This window comes from Podarcis pityusensis, assembly GCF_964106645.2.
Source record: "Podarcis pityusensis genome assembly, chromosome: 14".
Lineage (NCBI taxonomy): Eukaryota > Metazoa > Chordata > Lepidosauria > Squamata > Lacertidae > Podarcis > Podarcis pityusensis.
The window spans coordinates 2,076,972-2,099,011 of NC_138039.1; the positions used below are offsets into that span (position 1 = coordinate 2,076,972).

Below are 22,040 nucleotides of genomic sequence, written 5' to 3' on the forward strand. Positions count from 1 at the left end.
TGAACTGCAAGTGCGTTTTCTGTAGGGGGGACATAGCCAACCCAACAGTTTTATTTGTCAGCCAACACACATGCACACGCCACACGCACACAAGACTTCACAACGCCCTGTCCTCCTCGAAGAACCTGTTCCGTGACCCGGCCCGTGGCTCTCGTGGGTGCAGGCCACGGAGGGCTGGCTGTGTTGAACAAGAGACACACATAGCTGGGGGCGAGGGGGGAGCTGGCAACAGTGTCCGGGCTGCAGCGCTTCAAGGAGGGTGTGCCACGCTAACCGGATTATCAAAACCGGTGCCACGCCGAGTGCAGAAATGAGGCCGACAGCGGGACTTTGGGGGCCGGGGAGGGGGGGGTTGCACACATGGGAGAAAGAGACAAAAACAGACCTTTGGCAGAAGACACAGAGCTGTGGGAGCCTAGTGGGCGAAACAGCCGCAAAACAGCCGAGGGGAGGATACAGCTTGAGGCCGGGAGGGAAGGGGTGCTTCTTCTCCGGCACCCTTCCCCACCCACCAGTTTCCTCTCCACATCATATCTGAGCAACCCTCCCCGTGCACACACACCCCTTTTCCCGTCTGCAGCTCCTGGGAGGGGTTTCCCCAGGTGTCCAAGACAATTGCTGAAGGCAATCTGCATCTTGGACGTTCTCGGTGCGAAAAGCAAGCCGCTGTTAGCAGCTAGCCGGCTTCAGAGAGGCTGTCTGCCATCACGATGGCGCTGCACCCGAGAGATACAAGTTTGGCGCTTCTACAAAGCAAGGAGATCTGTCCCGACTTGTGCAGAGATACATCTTGTGCATCTCTGCTTTTGGCAAGCTCATTTTGGAGACAGGCCAATGGAGAGGGGTCTGCAGCTAGGACAGAAGAGGCCTTGGGAGTAAAACTGTCCACCTGGGTGCAGGAGCAGAAGGTTTTAGGGGTTTAGCTTGTTTGCTTCATCAATAAAAAGGCATGGGGGAGATACAGAACCACTAACTTGCTTCTCCCATCCCTTAATACTTTGGAGTAAAGATTCCTAAAACTCTTAGGACCGGATAATTTATCCATGTGACCTTTCTGGCCCCCGAGAGATAACAGCCAATTTATACATCTGGCAGGGGCATAGACAGGGCAGTCTCTGCTTTAGAAACATGCGAAGATGGGAAATCTGTTTGAATTCTCAGTTTTCACATAACTGCCCTGCACTTAGAAAGGTAGCAAGTAAGGCCTTTTTTCATCCCGAACTCCCTGGAACTCAGTTCCAGCCCCTCTCGGGTTGGCACCATTGCCATTCTAAGAGAACAAGGGTGAGTTCCAGCACCTCTTTTTCTAGAAAAATTGCACTGGTAGCAAGTCAGGGAGAAGACCCAACTAGGTCCTTCAACATGCTAGCTTTCTATGCGAAGGGAGCTGTTGATTCTGAATTGAATATTTTTCAAATTAAAAAAAACAACACTCCCCTGCAGCTTTGCGCAGTGTGATCCAGACAAAGCCAAACCACACACTTACTCTCCTCTGCAGCGTAAAAGCAGTGCACCTGTTTTAATTTCAGTTGGACAAGTCTCAGGATGGGACAAAATTTACCACCACAGGACCGATCAGCTTCGGGGGGGAAGGCTGGTGTGTGAAAAAGCTGCCTCAGGGTTCCTGCCTCCACCCCGGTCGAAGCCCCTCCAAAGTCAGGGGGAGACAAAGCCATACCCCTCCCCACTTTGGGGCAAAGCGAACCCTTTCTGAATCCCCTTCCCCACAAACTCACAGAAGCTGGGCCGCCCCCAAGCCCAGTGAGCAGCAGCACTCGCGAGGGGTCCTACCTCGCAAGGGTGGCAGGAGAACTTGCATCGGGGTGGGAAAGGGGCCAGATGGGAGCAGGGATCTGGCCCCTGGGGGAATTATCCTGCACCGAAAAGTAAGAGCTGATTGACACTGGAATGGAGTTCCTCAGAAGGCAGAGGACTCTTTCTGTGGAGGTTTTCTTTTGGGTGGCCGCTTGTCAGGGACTCTTCAGTTCCAGCTCCTGCATTGTAGGGGGTTGGGATGGATGACCCCTGAGGGTCCCCTCCCAATTCCAACAAGCCTTGCGCAGGAGAGCTTCCCCGCTGCTGGTCCTTCCCCTTCTCAGCCAGAGCGAGGAAGATGGTCGCTTGGCGTTTCCCAACACTGTCCGGCAGCTGCTCCTGCAGAACGGCAGCCTCGTGGGAGACCCCTCCTCTCTCTCTCTCCCCCTCCCCACCTTGCCTGGGACCCTGCCAGTCGGAGGAGGAAGTGGAGGCGGCCCTGGGGGGGAACCTCCACTCAGTACCCTGGCGTGATGGAGCTGTTGTAGGTCTCGGTGCGGAAGCAGGTGCTGTGGGACAGGCTTGTGAGGCTGTAAGCAAAATAGGCCACAGCCGAGCCCAGAGTCAAGCCCGACATGTAGGAGACCGTCATGGTGTTACCTGGGAAGGAGGGAAAGGAGACAAGGAGGGCAAAGGGTTAAACAGGGCGGCACCCCAAGAGTCATCTAGTCCACCCCTGGGCACTGCAGGAGAAACAGCTAAAACCTCCCTGATGGATGGCCAGCCAAAAAAACGTTAACAGTTATTATTACAGTGGTACCTTGGTTCTTGGGAGGCGGGTGGCGCTGTGGGTTAAACCACAGAGCCTAGGACTTGCCAATCAGAAGGTCGGCGGTTCGAATCCCCGGGACGGGGTGAGCTCCTGTTGCTCGGTCCCAGTTCCTGCCAACCTAGCAGTTCGAAAGCACGTCAAAGTGCAAGTAGATAAATAGGAACTGCTCTGGCAGGAAGGTAAACGGCGTTTCTGTGCGCTGCTCTGGTTTGCCAGAAGCGGCTTAGTCATGCTGGCCACATGACCCAGAAGCTGTACGCCGGCTCCCTCGGCCAATAAAGCGAGATGAGCACCGCAACCCCAGAGTCAGCCACGACTGGACCTAATGGTCAGGGGTCCCTTTACCTTGGTTTTGGGGAGAAAAGCAATGACAAACCTAGACGGTATCTTAAAAAGCAGAGACATCACCTTGCCGACCAAGGTCCATATTGTTAAAGCTATGGTTTTCCCAGTAGTGATGTATGGAAGTGAGAGCTGGACCATAAAGAAGGCTGATCACCAAAGAATTGATGCTTTTGAATTATGGTGCTGGAGGAGACTCTTGAGAGTCCCATGGACTGCAAGAAGATCAAACCTCTCCATTCTAAAGGAAATCAGCCCTGAGTGCTCACTGGAAGGACAGATCCTGAAGCTGAGGCTCCAATACTTTGGCCAGCTCATGAGAAGAGAAGACTCCCTGGAAAAGACCCTGATGTTGGGAAAGATGGAGGGCACAAGGAGAAGGGGACGACGGAGGCAGTGGAAGACAGGAGTGCCTGGTGTGCTGTGGTCCAGGGGGTCACGAAGAGTCGGACACGACTAAACAACAACAACCTTGGTTCTCAAACGCCGCAAACCCGGAAGCAAGTGGAAGAAGACAGGGAAACATCAAACATTAAAAACGCCCCTTTACAGGGCTGCCTTCAGATGTCTTCTAAAAGCACTCGATTTCTGTAAGAACTTCCCGGGAATTGGCGTCGTTCTCTAATGAAAAAATGGCTCTGGAGTGACCTGGAAGCAAATGCCGTCGAGTAACAGCCGAAATGGATGAACCCTCGCCCCATGGCGATCCCTGCCACCTACGAGCCCTCTCTCGGTGCAATGGGACCCAGGTGTGAATCTTCCCTTTGTGGATACTCTGCCAGCCCCTTCCTCCATGGCGACCCCCCTGCAGGGCAGGGCAGCCGGCTCCCCACCTGCCCGCCTACCTGCCAGCTCCCGCTGCTCGGGGCTCACTTTGCCCGCCGCCAGGATCATGGGCACGCTGCCAAAGTAGCCGTTGGTGATGCCCATCAGGAGGGAGAAGATGCAAGGCCAGGCCGGGTGGCCAAAGGTGGGCTTCCCATTGGGGTAAACGCACATGATGAAGAGCGGGATGAAGACGACCCTCAGGCAGGAATAGATGAGGAGGTGTGTGCCCCTCCAGTCGTAAGGCAAGGCAGCCAGGATCTGGAAGGGCAAAGAGGAAGGCGCTGTGTTAAGCAGTTGGCCCCTTACCTTTCTTGCCCCAATCTGGCCACAGTGATCCACACGACGGTCACCTCCAGGCTCGATTATGTTGTCTATTTGCAGATTAGTTGCGCTGCAGAAGGCGTGCTGAGGAGACCACACATTCAAGAAACGCAAAATAACTTTTGCTAGGTTTTAATAACAAAAACAAAAACTCCTTTTACACTAAATTACAATATATCCATAAGCATGACCCATCCACCAGGGTACTGAGAGAGCTACATACTGCTCTTTATATCCCATACCCAACAGCTTAATTACCACATCTTAACAGCACCTGCTATACTGCTTCACAGCTGTAAAACCAGGTCATGTTATTTGCTCTGGGCGTTAAAGACATACACATCTTGTGAAACAATAATGACCCTTCAAATTTAAAGAGACCATTCGACAGATTATTGTAACTCGCTCTACGCGGGGCTGCCTTTGAAGCTGACCCAGAAACTCCAGTGGGTGCAGAATGCTGCAGCAAGACTCCACACGGGGTCCTCGCCGCGGGATCACATTCATCCAGTGCTTTACCAACTGCACTGGCTCCCGGTGGAGTACAGGGTCAGGTTCAAGGTGCTGGTTTTGACCTTTAAAGCCCTATGCGACCTAGGACCCTCGTACCTACAGGACCGCCTCTCCTGGTATGCCCCGCGGAGGACCTTAAAGTCCACAAATGACAACACTTTGGAGGTCCCAAGTGGCAAGGTGGTTAGATTGGTCTCAGCTAGGGCCAGGGCCTTTTCGGTACTGGCCCCGACTTGGTGGAACGCTCTGTCACAAAAGACTAGGGCCCTGTGGGACTTGACATCTTTCCGCAGGGCCTGCAAGACAGAGCTTTTCCACCTGGCCTTTGGTTTGGACTCAGTCTGACCCTTATGTTTCCCTCCCCTTACGATTTTGATCTATGGGCTACTTTTAAAATGAGGCCGCATTTTAACCTGTATTTTAAATTGGTGTTTTTTTCTATTATGTTTTTACTTGGAGAAAAAGGTGGCGCGTGAATGGAGTAAATAAATCAGGCATAGGAAAACTCTGGCCCTCCAGATGTTTGGGACTACAATTCCAATCATCACTAGCTCACAGAACCAGTGGTCAGGGATGATGGGAACTGTAGTCCCAAATATCTGGAGGGCCAGAGTTTGCCTATGTTTGAAATAAATTAACTCAAAATCCCCCTTCTCAGTGGGGCGCTGGGTACCTACTTCGGATGGGGGGGGGCAGCCAGCTCCTACCTTGCCCACAAAGTCTGAGAGGTTGAAGATGGCCATGATGAGAATGGGAAGCCACTCCCCGAGGGTGCAATTCCGGATTTCCGACTCCAGTCCGGGGAAGAGGCACAGCGTGATGAAGTACGTCATCGCGATGGAGAGCATGTAAGCCCAGATGACTCTCGAGACAATGTATCGGTGGAGCATCATGTCTGCAAAGGAGGAGTGGCACAGGAGGTGGGGGTCGCGGTGTAACTGGGACTGGGGAGTTTGCACCCTTTTTACAAAGGGGCAGAGAGGGGTTTCCACAGCAGGGAACAACATCATGGGGAAAGGCCAGGCAGCGGCTGAACCCACAAAAGTCTTGGGCACCTTTCTCCCCAGGAGGGATCAGAGGCATAGCAAGGTCAGGTGGTACCTGGTGCAATTTTTTTTTGTCACCCCGCCACCATTGCAATTTTTGGGAACGTTGCCCAGAGTTTTTAGGGAAGGTTACTGAGCGCCACCCGCCAAGCACGATAATCCAACCACCAATCGCTTAAAACTGCCCGACGAGGATGCAAGCTCCTCCCACTGGGGGGTGCGAACGCTGTACACTGGGAGGGGGGTGCGAGACTGATCGCTGGGTGTATTTGCACAATCAGCGGGTGTATTTTCGCGCCAACGACTACGCCAATCGCAAAAATCTGCCCACTGGGAGTGCGAGCGCCACCACACCAATCCACCCAGGGAGATTTTTTTCACCCCCCCAGGCCTGACACCCGAGGTGGACCGCACCCCCCACGCACCCCTTGCGACGCCCCTGGGAGGGACCCCTTACCCTTACCTCTGAAGCTCGGCCAGCTCCTCTGGAATTTGGCCCGAGGGACATCAAATCTCACGTAAGTGCCTCCGCCGCCAGCCAGCTCCCCTTCCTGCCCAAAGGCTTCTGGGGGGGAGGCCTCTTGCCTGCCCGGCCGGTTCTCCTGAGAGAGCAAAAGGGGAGGAAAGAACCAGCCTCATCACCTGTTGTCCTTCAGGGAATCTGACCCCCCTCCCTCACGGCGGTCTGCCAGTAGCGGAAAGGCAAGAAGCTCTTACCAAGGTCTTTAATTCAGTTGGCTCCTTACCTCTCTCGCCCTGACCTAGCCACTGTGATCCATGTGACGGTCACCTCCAGACTGGATTATTGTAACTCGCTCTACGTGGGGCTGCCCCTGAGACTGACCCAGAAACTCCAGCGGGTGCAGAATGCTGCAGCGAGACTCCTTACGGGGTCTTCGCTGCGAGATCACATTCACCCGGTGCTACACCAGCTGCACTGGCTCCCGGTGGAGTACAGGATCAGGTTTAAGGTGCTGGTTTTAACCTTTAAAGCCCTATACGGCCTAGGACCCTCGTACCTACGGGACCGCCTCTCCTGGTATGCCCCACAGAGAAACTTACGGTCTTCGAATAAAAACATCTTGAAGGTCCCCAGAGAAGTTAGGCTGGCCTTTTTCGGCTGTGGCTCCGATCTGGTGGAACACTCTGTCACAAGAGACCAGGGCCCTGTGGGACTTGGCATCTTTCCGCAGGGCCTGCAAGACAGAGTTGTTCCACCAGGCCTTTGGCCAGGGCACAGCCTGACTCCCTCCCTCGGCAATCTTCGCGGAGCTCTGGCCCAATGGTTGCCAGTGGCTTGAATTAATTAATTTTATAACGAATGATTTTAGACTGTTGTTTATGCTGTACTTTTGTACTGTTTTATTGTTGTTAGCCGCCCTGAGCCCGGCTTCGGCTGGGGAGGGCGGGATATAAATAAAATTTATTATTATTATTATTATTATTCACAGAGAGAGAGACACGTAGAAATGACTAGGTGGAAAATAATACCATGGACAAAATTTCCTTATTGTGGTCAGATTATTCTGTTGCTCGATATCATATAGGCGCTGTCTATTTAAATTATATGCTCAAGACACAGCTGTTTTTAAATTAAAAACAACAATGATCCGAATTTTCAAATGCAATAGAGAAAAAGTGGTTCCATCCTGACACCCCCTGCCCAACTCGTGGGCTCACTTCCACGGGGAAGGGGCCACTTACAAATCGGATGTCTTCGGCTGTCACGTCGTGGTGGACCCTGTACCCGGAGCCGTGGCCCCCGGCCCCCCTGCACTCGGGGGCCCCCCTGTCCCGAGAGCGGGCGGTGTAGTACTTCACAAAGTGCGTCCGCTTCACCAGGAGGTGGAGGATGAAGCAGAGGAGCTCGAGGGTGATGGAGATGAAGAAGAAGATGATGGTGTTCTCCTTCTCGTCCGACAGGAGGAGTTTGGTGAAGATGCGGCTCAGCGAAATGATGACCCCAGCGGTGCCTGAGGAAGCGAGAGCAGGAAAGCTGACGGTTATTATTATTACAGATAGGTAGCCGTGTTGGTCTGCCATAGTCAAAATAAAAAATATCCTTCCAGTAGCACCTTTAAGACCAACTAAGTTAGTTCTTGGTATGAGCTTTCGTGTGCAAGCACGAAATACACTCAGATACAGAGTGTATCTGAAGAAGTGTGCTTGCACACGAAAGCTCATACCAAGAACTAACTTAGTTGGTCTTAAAGGTGCTACTGGAAGGATATTTTTTATTTTGGTTATTATTATTATTATTGTTACTAAATTTATATACCGCCCTATATCCTCAGGTTACAATATAAAAACACAAATACAGTGGTACCTCTGGTTGTGAACAGGATCTGTTCCGGAGGCCCATTCGCAACCTGAAAAGAACGCAACCCATGTCTACCCATGTGTGGGTCGCGATTTGCTGCTTCTGTGCATGCATGTGATGTCATTTTTCGCATCTGCGCATGCGCAAGCGGTGAAACCCAGAAGTAATCCTTTCCGGTACTTCCGAGTCACCGCAGGACGCAACCTGAAAACACGCAACCTGAAGCAAACATAACATGAGGTACGACTGTACAGTAGACCCTCAGGTTACGTTTCGCAACTTCGGGTTGCAAAAGCGGCAAACCCGGAAGTATTTTTCTGGGTTTCGCCGCTCGCGCGTGCGCAGAAGTAACGCCTCTGGATACAGATTTTTCAGGGTGTGCACCGACACCTGGAACGAATTAAATTCATATCCAGAGGGTCCACTGTACACAATGAAAATAAAAACAGAAACAAGCGAACGACACCCAGACCCCGATTACTGCAAAGCAGGGGGTTGGACTAGATGATCCTCAGGGTCCCTTCCAAGTGTGGGACGTAATCCGCTGGTGCAGTCAAATGCAACATGTCTTATTTCCCTAGCGTGGGCACAGGCAGGGGGACATCCAGTCAGTGTAACTTCCTGGAGCATCTCCCCCGTACATGTGACCTGGGAGATGGGCATGGATCTGGCTGACTCCATAAAGAGCCAAGTCATGCAGCCAGCTTCTCAGTCTGTTTTATCTTTCTATTGTCTTGCTCTGTCTTTTGCTGCCATGCTGCTCTCCTGCCTGCAGCCATTTTGTTATTTCAACATAATTTTGCTGTCTGCTGGCTCTCAGTCAGCAGCACCTGAGTTCAGCCTCCATATGAGATCAACCACAGTTTCTTTGTGTAACTACCAAGCACAGTGGTACCTTGGGTTACATACGCTTTTTTTTACAGGCTCTGCTAACCCAGAAATAGTACCACGGGTTAAGAACTTTGCTTCAGGATGAGAACAGAAATCATGTGGCAGCAGCAGGAGGCCCCATTAGCTAAAGTGGTACTTCAGGTTAAGAACAGTTTCAGGTTGAGAACGGACATCTGGAACGAATTAAGTTCTTAACCCGAGGTACCACTGTAAATTCTGCCTTTCAGGGATCAAATCATGAACTGAAATGTGAGTAAACTTTTTGTGACTTTACAGTGGTGCCTCTGGTTACAAACTTAATCCGTTCTGGAGGTCCATTCTTAACCTGAAACTGCTCATAACACGAGGCACGCTTTCGCTAATGGTGCCTCCCGCTGCTGGCACTGGTGCGCGACTTCTGCTCGCATCCCAGGGCAAAGTTCGCAACCAGGAGCAACTACTTCCGGGTTAGCGGAGCTCGTAACCCACAGCGTTCGCAAGGAGGACGGTACATAACACAAGGTTCTACTGTACTCTGAAAGACTCTCGTGTCCTTATTCTTTTAAGTGGGATTAAAGGGGACACTGAGAAATAATCTTAACTAAGAGATTCAAATAAATCTGCACACTAGCTTCCAGCTATATTGAGGGGAATCTGCTCTGCTACATCACTACATCACTAGGGTGAGTGAAATAAGGATAATACTTATTCAATATATCCTTTTGTACTATCTTTAACATTCCCACACACAGTTCTAGGAAGAAGGGGGAAGGAGGTAGGGAATACAGCAAGGGGACCCTGGCAAGTCAGGTGCAACCCTGAGCCTCATCTGTGCTGCAGAAACCTCCGACTTTAAGACTTCAGTATGGTCGCATCTTGCACAGGGGTTACGTTCCAAAGATGATGATATTATTATTATTATTATTATTATTATTATTATTATTATTATTATTATTACACGCATGTGCAAAAACACTTGTATTTGGCCTCTGTACCAGCATCCTTGGGGCGCGGGTGGCTCTGTGGTCTAAACCACTGAGCCTAGGACTTGCCGATCAGAAGGTCGGCAGTTCGAATCCCCGCGACGGAGTGAGCTCCCGTTGCTCGGTCTCTGCTCCTGCCCACCTAGCAGTTCGAAAGCACGTCAAGTGCAAGTAGATAAATAGGTACCACTCCGGTGGAAAGGTAAACGGCGTTTCCATGCACTGCTCTGGTTTGCCAGAAGCGGCTTAGTCATGCTGGCCACATGACCTGGAAGCTGTATGCCGGCTCCCTCGGCCAATAAAGTAAGATGAGCGCCGCAACCCCAGAGTGGTCCGCGACTGGACCTAATGGTCAGGGGTCCCTTTACCTTTACCTTTACTAGCATCCTTACCTTTAATAATAATAATACCCCACCTTTTCCCCTTGCAGGGACACAAAGCAGCTCAAAGATAAGACAAAAACAGTCAAAAACATGGGGGGGGGGAACCAGACCCGCAATCATTTAAAATAATTAAACATTAATATAATCTCTCAGTGTCTGAATTGATCTATTAAAATAGCACAGCACCAGGGCTTTCATGAAAGCAGTCAGTTCCCCAAAGCCAGTTGGAACAATATGGTGGCAGGAGGACGGCAAGGAGGGAGCCAGTCTGCCTTCCCTAGGCAGGGAGTTCCAAAGTTGCCTGGAAGGAGCCACCACCAAGGAGGCCCTCTCCCGCCACCCCACCAAGTGGTCCTCTGAGGGTGGCGGGTGCATGAGGGAAGATAGTCCTTCTCAGGGTTTCTTAAACTTGGGTCTCCAGTTGATTTGGGGCTACAATTCCCATCATCCCTGACCACTGGTCCCGCTAGCTAGGAATGATGGAAGTTGTAGTCCAAAAACAGCTGGAGGGCCAAGTTTGGGAAACCCTGGTCTTTCTGATAGCCTGGATATAAGCAGTGCAGATCACAGCCAGCATTTTGAATTGTGCCTGGAAACAGACCAGTAGCCATTTATTCTATTCCATTTACAAATTACAAAATGCCTCAAAGCCAGGAACGTCCTCTTCCCAATCTGCTTGGTTTGCCTTATTTAACCACAGCCCCAGAATCTAGATTTCCTTGGGGCCAAAATTTGGGTCAGCTGGGCTCAGAGGTTGACTCTTCTGCCGCAGGGATGTGACACTCTCAAGCACCTCCCTCGCGAGACAGAGAAACGGCAGGTTTCCTAGCAGCCTGCTGCAGAAATCTAACAACCTTCCCCTCTTCTCCGGAGTTTCAGTTGATTAATCTTCCAGCTCAAGCTCATTATTAGTCAGATTAATACTGCACTACTGAGGAGCGTTTACTGCCCACGGAAATCAATGGCAGCTCCAGCAGGAGCTTCTCTGTATGAGAGAAATCTAGGAATCTACAATCACGAACCTATAGAAGTGCAGCAGAGGAAAATACCAATTCCTTCTCCTCTAGTAACTCATTGTTCATGGTAAAAAGAGCTCTTACCATTCTAGTTCCTCCCTGGGGGAAGGCATTTGCCCCCCACAAAAAGCAGGGAAGTTTTTAGGGTGCAAAGTTGTACTGTGTTTTTACTTTTTGTTGTAGTCGTTGGGAGCCGCCCAGAGTGGCTGGGGGCAACCCAGTTGGATGGGTGGCATATAAATAAAGTATTATTATTATTATTATTATTATTATTATTATTATTATTATGGGGAGCGAGGAAGAGTGATTTTGATCAGGGAAGGATTTCACCTGCACACACACACACACACCTGGGCTGTTTCCCAGCCCTCCCTGCACAATCGTTTTAAGACAGCGGTTCTCAACCTGTGGGTCCCCAGATGTTGTTGGACTACAACTCCCATCATCCCTGAGCTCTGGCCTTGCTAGCTAGGGGTGATGGGAGTTGTAGTCCAACAACATCTGGGGACCCACAGGTTGAGAACCGCTGGTTTAAGAAAAGCATCATCAGGAGATCTCGATATCCAGACACTTAGCTGGCCCTGAAGAAGCAGGACTTCAGATCTCTTTCCTCACCTGATGACGGCAGCATGGCTGACGTAAGATCATAAGGAGAGGCCCCTGGGTGGGGCCAATGGCTGATCTAGTCCAGCATCCTGATTTCACAGTGGCTGAACAGATACCATGATCAGGGATGGTGGGCACCTGGAGGGGACTCTGTTGGCTATTTCTCTCCTGGAGTAGCCGTGTATTTACATTCACTCACACTATTGAAATAAACATTCAAATGATTGCTTGTCATCTCCAGTGGTCATCTATTCCAACCCCCTTGCGATGCAGGAATCACAGATAAACAGTCCCTGACAGATGGATTGTTGAATGTTGATTCTTGTTTCTTATATGCCGTATTGGCCTGGATATAAGCTGCACCCACAAATAAGCCGCACCTTTAAAATTCAAGGGGGTGGGGAGACAATACCCGAATACAAGCTGCTCCCTTAAAATTGGGTTACAGGCTGAGAATCGCTGCGGTTGGTAGAATTGTAACTCCAAGTCAGTTTAAGCCTTTGATCTTGCAAGCCTGCAAAAGTTGTAGTACAATCGCTAACATCGCAAATCGCTGTTCAGTTGCTACAATTCCACAGGCACGCACACATGCAAATGGCAAAGGAACAGCCTCGAGCTCACAAATCGGCCATAAAACATTTTCCTGTTCCGTTTTACCGCACGTCTGTTTCAGCAGCGATATCGTAAAAGCCCATTTTTGTAAGGTCGCAAATTTAAGCCGAACTTTAACTTTTCACGGTCGGAATTAGGGGGTGGGGGAGTGCGGCTTATATTCGAGCCAATACGGTAAATAAGTGAAAACAACAAAAAAATGGGGGGTTGGATTTTGGACAATACTCACTCTCGCCGGTCATCACCCCCTGGGTGTAGCGCTTTGGTAACATCCCGGTGTAGCCATAAAAGCTGGATTGCTGCACTTAAGAGGAGAGAGACAGACAGACAGACAGAAGAAAAGATTAGGATATGATTACCAGATTTTTTTCCAATGAATCCGGGGACACTTTTTTTTTTTTTTTGAAGCTGAGTAGCAACAGGGAGTCAGTAGTGAGAATTGTAAAACATAAATGCACAGAGTTTTTTAAAAACTGGGCAACAGCCAGCCACCCACAACTCAGTCCCCAATCAGTCAAAACAAAGGGGGAAGGGGGCAGGAGATCTGTACCGCCAGATGTCCCTGGTTCCCCTTCAGCAGCGGCAGTCAGCAGCCCGGAGCCAGCCTGGTAGCGCAGTTGGCTCTGGCTGGCTTCAGGATCTGCTTGCTGCTCGCTGCTGTGGCGCCCACCAGTTTGCCTCCCGGAAGTCCCCATATGATGTGTCTTGTGCGCAACACATCATATGGGGACTTTCGGCGAGGAAAAATGGTGGGGCCATGGCAGCGAGCAGCTCCTGAAGCCAGCCAGAGCCAACTGCACTACCAGGCTGGCTCTAGGCTGCTGAGGCTGCCGTTGCAACATTTTCTGGGGACAGATTTGCAAATCCGGGGACTGTCCCCGGGAACCGGGGCGTCTGGTAACCCTAGAATAGGAGCATGGCTATTCTGTCAGCCTTCCCAGCCTAGTGGCTTCCAGCTGGACAGCAATGGCTTGGCTGCCTGGGGCTGATGGAAGCAGAAGTCCACAAATCCGGAGGGAACTGAGTTGGATAAAGCTGCCAGCAAATTAAAGCTTGATTCCAGACTTATTCCAGAAACGGCTTTCTGGATTCGTTTTGTGACATTTACGTCCTGCCTTTGATCTGGGCTGTGCCTACGGGGAGCAGAGGAATTCAGGGAGGAAAATGGCAGAATTGTGGAATTGTAGAATTGAGAGGGACCACTGAGGGTCATCTAGTCCAACCCCCTGCAATGCAGGAATCCCAGCTAAAGCAATTAAAGGGGAGGGGAAACGGCCCTCTATAACTGAAGGAGTTAGGATTCTTGCTCCATGTTTGCAGTCATGGGATTGTTGTCTATCACATGATGGTATATGTTTTCATTCCACAGAGTGGGAAGTGATGGAGACAGGATGTTTTGGTATTACTGTGTTCCGTGAAGTGGGACTATTGTCCTTTGTTTTTCTCTCTCTTTGCTGTCTGATGAGAAAGAGGAAGGAGCTAAGTCAGAATGCTCCAAGTGTATTATATGTAAATAAAGTAGATTAGCCAAAATGCTGAGCTACTGAGTTCTGTTACGCAAATACTCTGCAGGATCGTAAGTGTGCTGATGCCTTTTGGTATCAGTCGCTGTGATGTTCAGGCTGAAGAAAGCTTTTGAAGCTCCCGAACGACTGACCAGGAGGGAGAGAACATGCCAGTCAGGCACATGTCTCTACCAGGGCCCTACACAAGAGGAGGACGATCCTAACAGTCTCCACCCCCATCGTTCAGCCCAGACACTGAGGTCCAGTGTCAAGGGCCTTCTGGCAGTTCCCTCCCTGCGAGAAGCAAGGTTACAGGAAACTAGGCGGAAGGCCTTCTCGGTGGTGGCACCCGCCCTGTGGAACGCCTTCCCATCAGATGTCAAGGAAATAAACAACTATCCAACTTTTAGAAGACATCTGAAAGCAGCCCTGTTTAGGAAAGTTTTTAATGTTCAATGTTTTATGCTGTTTTTAATCTGTTGGGAGCCGCCCAGAGTGGCTGGGGAAACCCAGCCAGATGGGCAGGGTTGTTGTTGTTGTTTAGTCGTTTAGTCGTGTCCGACTCTTCGTGACCCCCTGGACCAGAGCACGCCAGGCACTCCTGTCTTCCACTGCCTCCCGCAGTTTGGTCAAACTCATGTTGGTAGCTTCGAAGACACTATCCAACCATCTCATCCTCTGTCGCCCCCTTCTCCTTGTGCCCTCCATCTTTCTCAAATGGGCAGGGTAGACATAATAAATTATGATTATTGTGTCCATTGTGAGGCTGGCTGCCCCCTGCCCGCCCCCCGCCTACCTGTGCAACCAAAGGCCACCACGCCCACGGCAATGAGGTTGATGGCGTAAGCTTGCGCCTGCGTGAAGAGGTCCAGCCAGACGTCACAGATGCTGACGAAGAGGAGGGGGCCCAAGGCAAACAGGTACCCTGGAACAGAGAAGGGGGGCGGGAATCATTTCTCAGCAAGAAGTGCCCGGAGCTTCAAGCTGCAACGCAGGAACTTAATCTTAATTATTTAAATTTCTTATTTAATCCGCAAGAAAGAAGGGCTTTTTCGCTGGCTAGGTTCAATTCTAATCCTTCTAACCTCCTTTGGGGTAGGTTTGCGGGTTTGGCAGAAGGAGATAGGCTCTGCCCATGCGATGCCCACCTGGTGGAAACTCCAGCTCACATGGCCCTTAAATGTAAAATGTGTGATGATCTCTGCCAACAATTTCTAGACCACCTATCCCAACATGGAAACCAGAGACGGAAGTTATGAGCTTCATATTACAGGAGAGAGACCAGGAGTTCACCAAGACAGTAGCTAAATTCCTCTACAGTGGTACCTCGCAAGACGAATGCCTCGCAAGACAAAAAACTCGCTAGACGAAAGGGTTTTTTGTTTTTTGAGCTGCTTCGCAAGACGATTTTCCCTATGGGCTTGCTTCGCAAGACGGAAACGTCTTGCAAGTTTGTTTCCTTTTTCTTAACACCGTTAATACAGTTGCGACTTGACTTCGAGGAGCAACTCATAGAACGCGGTGTGGTAGCCTTTTCTGAGGTTTTTAAAGACTTCGGTGATTTTTGAAGCTTTTCCAAAACTTTCCCGACACCGTGCTTCGCAAGACGAAAAAAATCGCAAGACGACAAAACTCGCGGAACAAATTAATTTCGTCTTGCGAGGCACCACTGTATTTGATTTATTTTTTTGTCGCCGAAGTATGCTACAGGATCCTGCCCTTGCTGGAAACCCACAGAGATGAGGCAGATTGCTTGCCCCTTCTGCCCTTTGGTGGTTGACTGTGCCATTGGGGTGGCGACGAGATCACACTGGCCTATCTATTCTGAATGTATTCTGAATGTTCTTATGTGATGCCAATAAAGGTTACTTGACTTGACTTCAAGCTGCAAGCCAACCACATTCACTGAAACCCTACAAACTGACCCAGACACTGTGTCCATCAGCTGAGACCCTTTTTCGTTCCCTGGGTGAGGTCCAGAGGGTGGAAACATGAGAACGGGGCCTTTTCGGTGGTGACTCCCAGCTTGCGGAATATGCTCTCCCCAGAGAGGCTGGCCTGGGACCATTGTTACATTTATTTAGGTGCCAGGGGGAAAAAAATCATTTTTTGCAAGGCTTTTGGCTCTTCACTAACTGTGGCTCGCTTGAGTGGGTGGCATGCTTGATTTGGTTTTAATATATGTTTGTTTCTTGGAGCAAATCGCTTTGAATTTTTTGCAAGATAAGTACAGTGGTCCCTTGGTTCTTAAACGCCTTGGTACTCAAACAACTTGGAACCCGAACACTGCAAACCCGGAAGTAAGTGTTCCGGTTTGTGAACTTTTTTCGGAAGCCAAACGTGCTCTGTTTTGAGTGCCACACTTCCATTTTGAGTGTTACGCTGAGGTCTGTCTGTTTTTGCTATTTATTTTGCGGTTTTATTTTTGCAGCTCTTTTTTTTTGTTTGTTTTTGTGACTGTGTGGAACCCAGTTCAGCTACTGATTGATTGTGTGACTGCAGTACATTGTTTATTGCTTTCATTTTATGGATCAGTGGTCTCGTTAGATAGTAACATTCATGTTAAATTGCTGTTTTAGGGGTTGTTTTTAGTCTGGAACAGATTAATCCATTTTGAAATACTTTCTATGGGAAAGCACACCTTGGTTTTGGAACACTTTGGTTTTGGAATGGACTTCCGGAATGGATTAAGTTTGAGAACCAAGGGACCACTGTAAAATAACAACAATGATGGTGATGATGTAAATCCTGAACTAGAACTGGGATTATGGGATGGAAATCCCTCCCACTTAGCAGCTGCCTCGCCTCTTTCATTCTCCCCTAAAATTTTGGCAACAGTCCACATTCCCAGCATGTTTGCATCCCTGTCTCAGTGACCTCTATGCTGGCTTGGTCAGGTCCACAGAATGGAAGGACACCTGAACAAGAACATCTGATGGTAGCTCTACTGGAATAGGTTCTTCATGGGACTATCAGCAGAAAATGTTCTTTTTACTAAGAGTTGTGCTTTTAATACTGTTCTGTTGTGAGCTGCTTTGGGCATATTTATATGGAACAGCAGCATATAAATTTAAATAATAAAGGGGGCAGGATCCCCAAGGACATGCTCTGTGGGGAGCTGGCTTCAGGCACCAGGCCCGTTGGCAGACCAACTCTGTGTTACAAAGATATCTACAAAGGCTGGCGACATCAACCCCACTGTGTGGGATTCCCCTGCAGACAACCACAGTGCCTGGAGAGAGACAGGCAGGTTGTGCATCCATAGCAGTGAACAGAGGAGGAATGACCACTGGGAGGAGCACAGAGAGAAGAAACGCCTTGGTGCATCTGAATCAGGGCAACTGGACGCCTCCATCTGCCCCGGCTGCAACAAAACATGTCTCTCCCCTATCGGTCTATACAGCCGCGGCAGGTGCTGCAACTGTCCAACAGCTTGACCTCACTCCCAAAGGCACACTCTTCCATTGTCTCTTGAGGCAGATGGATGTCAACCAGATTATATTTTGCTGGAAGCTGTTCTGAGTGGCTGGGGCAACCCAATCAGATGGGCAGCATATAAATTTAAAAAAAAAATAAATTTTTTTTTACTTATCATCATCATCAACATCTGCATCATCATCTAGGAGGCTGCATGCATTCTCCCTAACCTGGTGCCCCCAGATGTTCTGGACTACAAAACATCTGGCTGGGATGGATGTGATTTGTAGTACAAAACACTTGGAGTGGATCTACACACAGGGGGGAAAGCGCTATAAATGTCAGAAATTAAATCGTTATAACAAAAGGGGGGGGGGAACCACAATGGAAAATCACAAAGAATTTTTTTTTTATTTATTTTTTGCCATCTAGTGTTGCATGTTTATAACGCATTCGAAACACTGTTTTTTAACTAATGTAGCTGAGTCCTTGGAGCGCTCGAGGTTGGCGAAACGTGGCCTGCATCTTTCCTGAGATCTGCGCTTTTAAAGGAAGATGTTGACAAACAGAAGAAAGCTGTGGACAGAGGTTCGCTGCATTAGTGGCGAGCCTAACATGAGCTTTGCATGGCCAGACTTACCCACCGCGATCCTGGTGTGGAGGCTCAACATTTCCACCAGTGCGTTGTTGAGGATGACGGCTGCCAAGGCAACCAAGATGTAGGTAAGGCTCATATCAAACACGATAGAGGTCCCTGCAGAAGGAGAGGAAGGCAGCAAGAAGGGCAAAATAAGCTTTCAGGATACAGGCCCCAGGTGCACGAGATTTGCTTTCTCTTGGCCGCCAGCTCTGCCTTCAAACCAGAAGCAAGACGGGAGCAACTCCGTCATAGCTGTCAACGTTTCCCTTTTTTCAAGGGAAATTCCCTTATTGCGAATAGGATTCCTTGCAAGAAAAGGGAAAAGTTGACAGCTATGAACTCCAGCCATCAGCTGGACCTCCTAAAATTATCTCTATGGCGCTTTGAGTGTTTTCGCACCTGGTGATTTCAGCTTCAATACACTGATATCACTGCAAGGTTTTTGGGATTTAGTTTTAAAAGAAACAATAAATATTACGATAGAAACTAATAATACTATCGATTTTCCTTGCTTACATCATCAAAACTGAAATCCTACATCCCATAAACCCTTTTGTCTCTGCCCACTAACACACAGCTGGAGGAGGGGTCCCATCCACCTTCCTCAGGCATATTTCTTGGGATGATTGCTTTATTATTAGGCTCCCTATCAGTATGGTTTTTTTTACTATGTTTCTTATTATGTTTTTAACATTGATGTTCTGTGATGTGTTTTTAATGTTGTACACCGCCCTGGGATCTTTTGATAAAGGGTGGTATATAAATTGAATAAACAAGAATAAATAATAATATTGTTGCTGCATCGTCTCGATGATACCAGTAGTCAAAAGAACTCGCATCATATATGATCTTAGCAGCTTTACAACTTCTTTTTGTAAATGTTAACATCCCACGCCAGCCTGGAACAATTCAGTTTAGTTTTTACGTGTTTGTCTCATGTTTTGTTATTTGGATAGTATGGATAGAATTAAATAAAAATACTTAAGAAGGAAAGGAGGGAGGGGGAATATATCTGAAGGAGTGTTGAATGCCTGGGGATGGAATGACTGGCTCCGGGAAAACAGCCTAAACCTGAATTTTTCGACCTTCCAGAATGTTCTTCTTAAATATTGAGGAAACAGTACCTGGGTATTTGTGATGGAGATAGTCCACGTCTGTGATAAAGCTATTGTAAGGCAAGAGGAAACCGACCCCTGCTAGCAGCATGGCGAAGTAAATCCCATGGTAGCGGTCCTGGGGCTCAGGGTCTTCGCAGACTATAGCCAGGAAAGAGGAGAGAAAATGAGAGTGACGTGACTGCGGGAGACCTAGAAAAGGTCGCTTCACCTCAAAAGGGAAGTTGCAGAGTTGGAAAAAGGGGTTCAGAAAAGGGCACCCAAAATTATCAAAAGGATGGAGCAACTCTCCAGTGAGAAAACGTCGCAACGTCTGGAGCTTTTTTTAGTTTGGACAAATGGTGAGCAAGAGGCTACCTTTATTTATTTTGTAGCGTTTATAGTGAAGAAAACCTCAAAGCAGCTCACAAAGAGAATAGGGCAATTAAATGATTCGTAAAAACAATGCATTCAAAAATTGAAAGCCAGCAATAAACAAAAAAACACACCAGCATTCTGGATATCTGGGTAGGCTTGCCCAAGCAGGGATGTTTTTTGCAGGTGCCGAAAAGAGTATAGTGGTTTTTGAATGTAATCCACTCTGGAAGAGCGTTTGACTTCTGAAACATTCGAAAACCAAGGCGCAAAGGTCTGGCTGCAAGTTCAGTTGGAAAAATTGAGAAACACACAGCGGAAGCCGTTCGATTTCCGAGGTGCGTTCGAAAACAGAAGCAATTACTTCCGTGTTTTTGGCGTTCGGGTTCCGAAACGTTCAGCTTCCGAGACGCTTGAAAACCAAGGTACCACTGTACAGTGTGCAGGTGCCGTCACAATAAAATATTTAATTCATTCAGCCAACTAAACATTGCAACCCTGCTCACAAATAACGCCTACTCTGCTCACTGGGCCTTCTCCTGAGTAAGCGTGCACAGGATTGGAGCTGTTATGAAGAAGGCAGGGGTATAAATCTCTGTTCATGGGCTCCCAGAGGATAAAAACGGAAGACGTTCCAGAGCAGAAAACTCATTCCAGCTTGGAAAAGGGATTTAACCACCCCTCTCTGCTTTTAATTTTTAAGATGCTGGCATTAATGTTCGGAAGCGGCAGGCTCTTGCAGGGTATCTAGCGCCTGAGGGGATGATGCACGTTCAAGACGATAAATACCAGTCTGATTAAATTCCATTCGGCAAATTGCAACCTTTTGGCGGATACTCAGGAGGTGCTCAAATACCAGATCTTAGCTGTGCAACGTCTCCAAATCACATATCACGGAGCGTGGAAAGACCAGTGTATATGCAGAGAGATTAACAGAGTCCAACAAACAGAGGAAATGCAAAATCTGTTGGTCACGCCGTACTGGAGTTATGTGGTTTAGCATTGCCCAGAAGAAGCAAATCACAATCCCTGGCTAAGTTTTCTACAACCAAACCAAGGTTTGTGCTTCGTTTTGCTCCAAGAAACCACCATCAGTAAACCAAGAGCAAATCTGGGCTGCGGGTCACAGTTTCCTGGGAGAAAACAAAAAACCACTATCCTGCGCTTGGCTCTAAGGCTGAGCTGGGGAGCGTGGTTTCCTTCATCCCAGCCTGAGAGGAGCAAAGTGGTCTGGATCCACAGCAAAACGTGACTTTACTGTGCCAGGCAAGGGAGACCCACGTCTCCTTTTGGGAAATATAGAAAGGTGGAAAAATTTTCATTACAAGTTTTTGGACAACCCCGTTACAGTGGTGGAGGAACCCTCTCAGGCACCTGTGGCGGGACGCCGAGGGGGGGGGGGCAAACCACCTGGTGACGCACGTGCAACATCCGTACGGACTGCGCATGTGCGGCGACCGTATGGCCCTCCAGATGTTTTGATCGCACTACAGTGGTACCTCTGGATACAAACGGGATCCGTTCCGGAGCCCTGTTCGCATCCTGAAGCAAATGCAACCCACAATTGTGGGTTGCGATTCGCCGCTTCTGCGCATGCGCGTGACGTCATTTTGACGGTCTGCGCATGCGCGAGCGGTGAAACCCGGAAGTAACGCTGCGGAGTGCAACCCAAAAATGCTCAACCTGAAGCAACTGCAACCCGAGGTATGACTGTATTATTATTATTATTATTATTATTATTATTATTATTATTACTAATATTCTGTTGGGAGCCACCCAGAGTGGCTGGGGAAACCCAACCAGATGGGAGGGATATAAATTAATTTATTTGTTGTTGTTGTTGTTGTTACAGGCCCCCCCTTGTGTGGTCCAAAGCGTCGGGAGTCTGCAAAAGTGGACATTATTGAGGAAGCAAAGGCAACTGCATAAGGTGAAGAGTTTGATCACGAGCCACGACACCCTGCGTGGGCTCTTACCTGGTTCCATGAAGGTGAGGACTCCTTTGGCCTGGCAGCCTTTGGCCTGAAGCTCCTCTTCCTCCAGCTGGTAGCTGTCGAAGCTGAAGCTCATCACCACGTTCCCCTCGGGAGTCACCACGGGGCTGAGGTCCTTGAAGTGCTCGCCCCCCACGGAACCCATGGCTGGTTGGCCCTATGCGTGGGGAGAGAGAATACGAGAGCAGAAGTAGAGACAGCTAGGCGGGCAATGTGCCCCCAACACACCTTGCAAATCACTGAGCTGCTCAGTTGCACTTGGGGCAGCAATTGACAGCCCGTGGACTGTCTCGCCAGAGTGATGCATGCGCTGGTTATCTCCCGCTTGGACTACTGCAATGCGCTCTACATGGGGCTACCTTTGAAGGTGACCCGGAAACTACAACTAATCCAGAATGCGGCAGCTAGACTGGTGACTGGGAGCAGCCGCCGAGACCACATAACACTGGTCTTGAAAGACCTACATTGGCTCCCAGGACATTTCCGAGCACAGTTCAAAGTGTTGGTGCTGACCTTTAAAGCCCTAAATGGCCTTGGCCCAGTATACCTGAAGGAGCGTCTCCACCCCCATCGTTCTGCCCAGACACT

General features: G+C 49.2%; 1 protein-coding gene across 1 annotated transcript; it reads right to left on the reverse strand.

Annotated features, from left to right (window-relative positions):
- Positions 1–15: 15 nt before the first annotated feature.
- Positions 16–21,707, reverse strand: LOC308462982 (equilibrative nucleoside transporter 4-like). The gene is made up of 10 exons (XM_080981095.1): positions 21,435–21,707; positions 19,114–19,245; positions 17,990–18,103; positions 14,729–14,857; positions 12,657–12,731; positions 7,342–7,610; positions 6,101–6,239; positions 5,299–5,486; positions 3,775–4,015; positions 16–2,415 (listed from the first exon to the last, which is right to left on the reverse strand). Exons 1-10 carry the CDS (start codon positions 21,595–21,597, stop codon positions 2,273–2,275), a joined length of 1,593 nt encoding a protein of 530 aa, XP_080837221.1. The 5' UTR covers positions 21,598–21,707; the 3' UTR covers positions 16–2,272.
- Between the last annotated feature and the right edge of the window lie 333 nt (positions 21,708–22,040).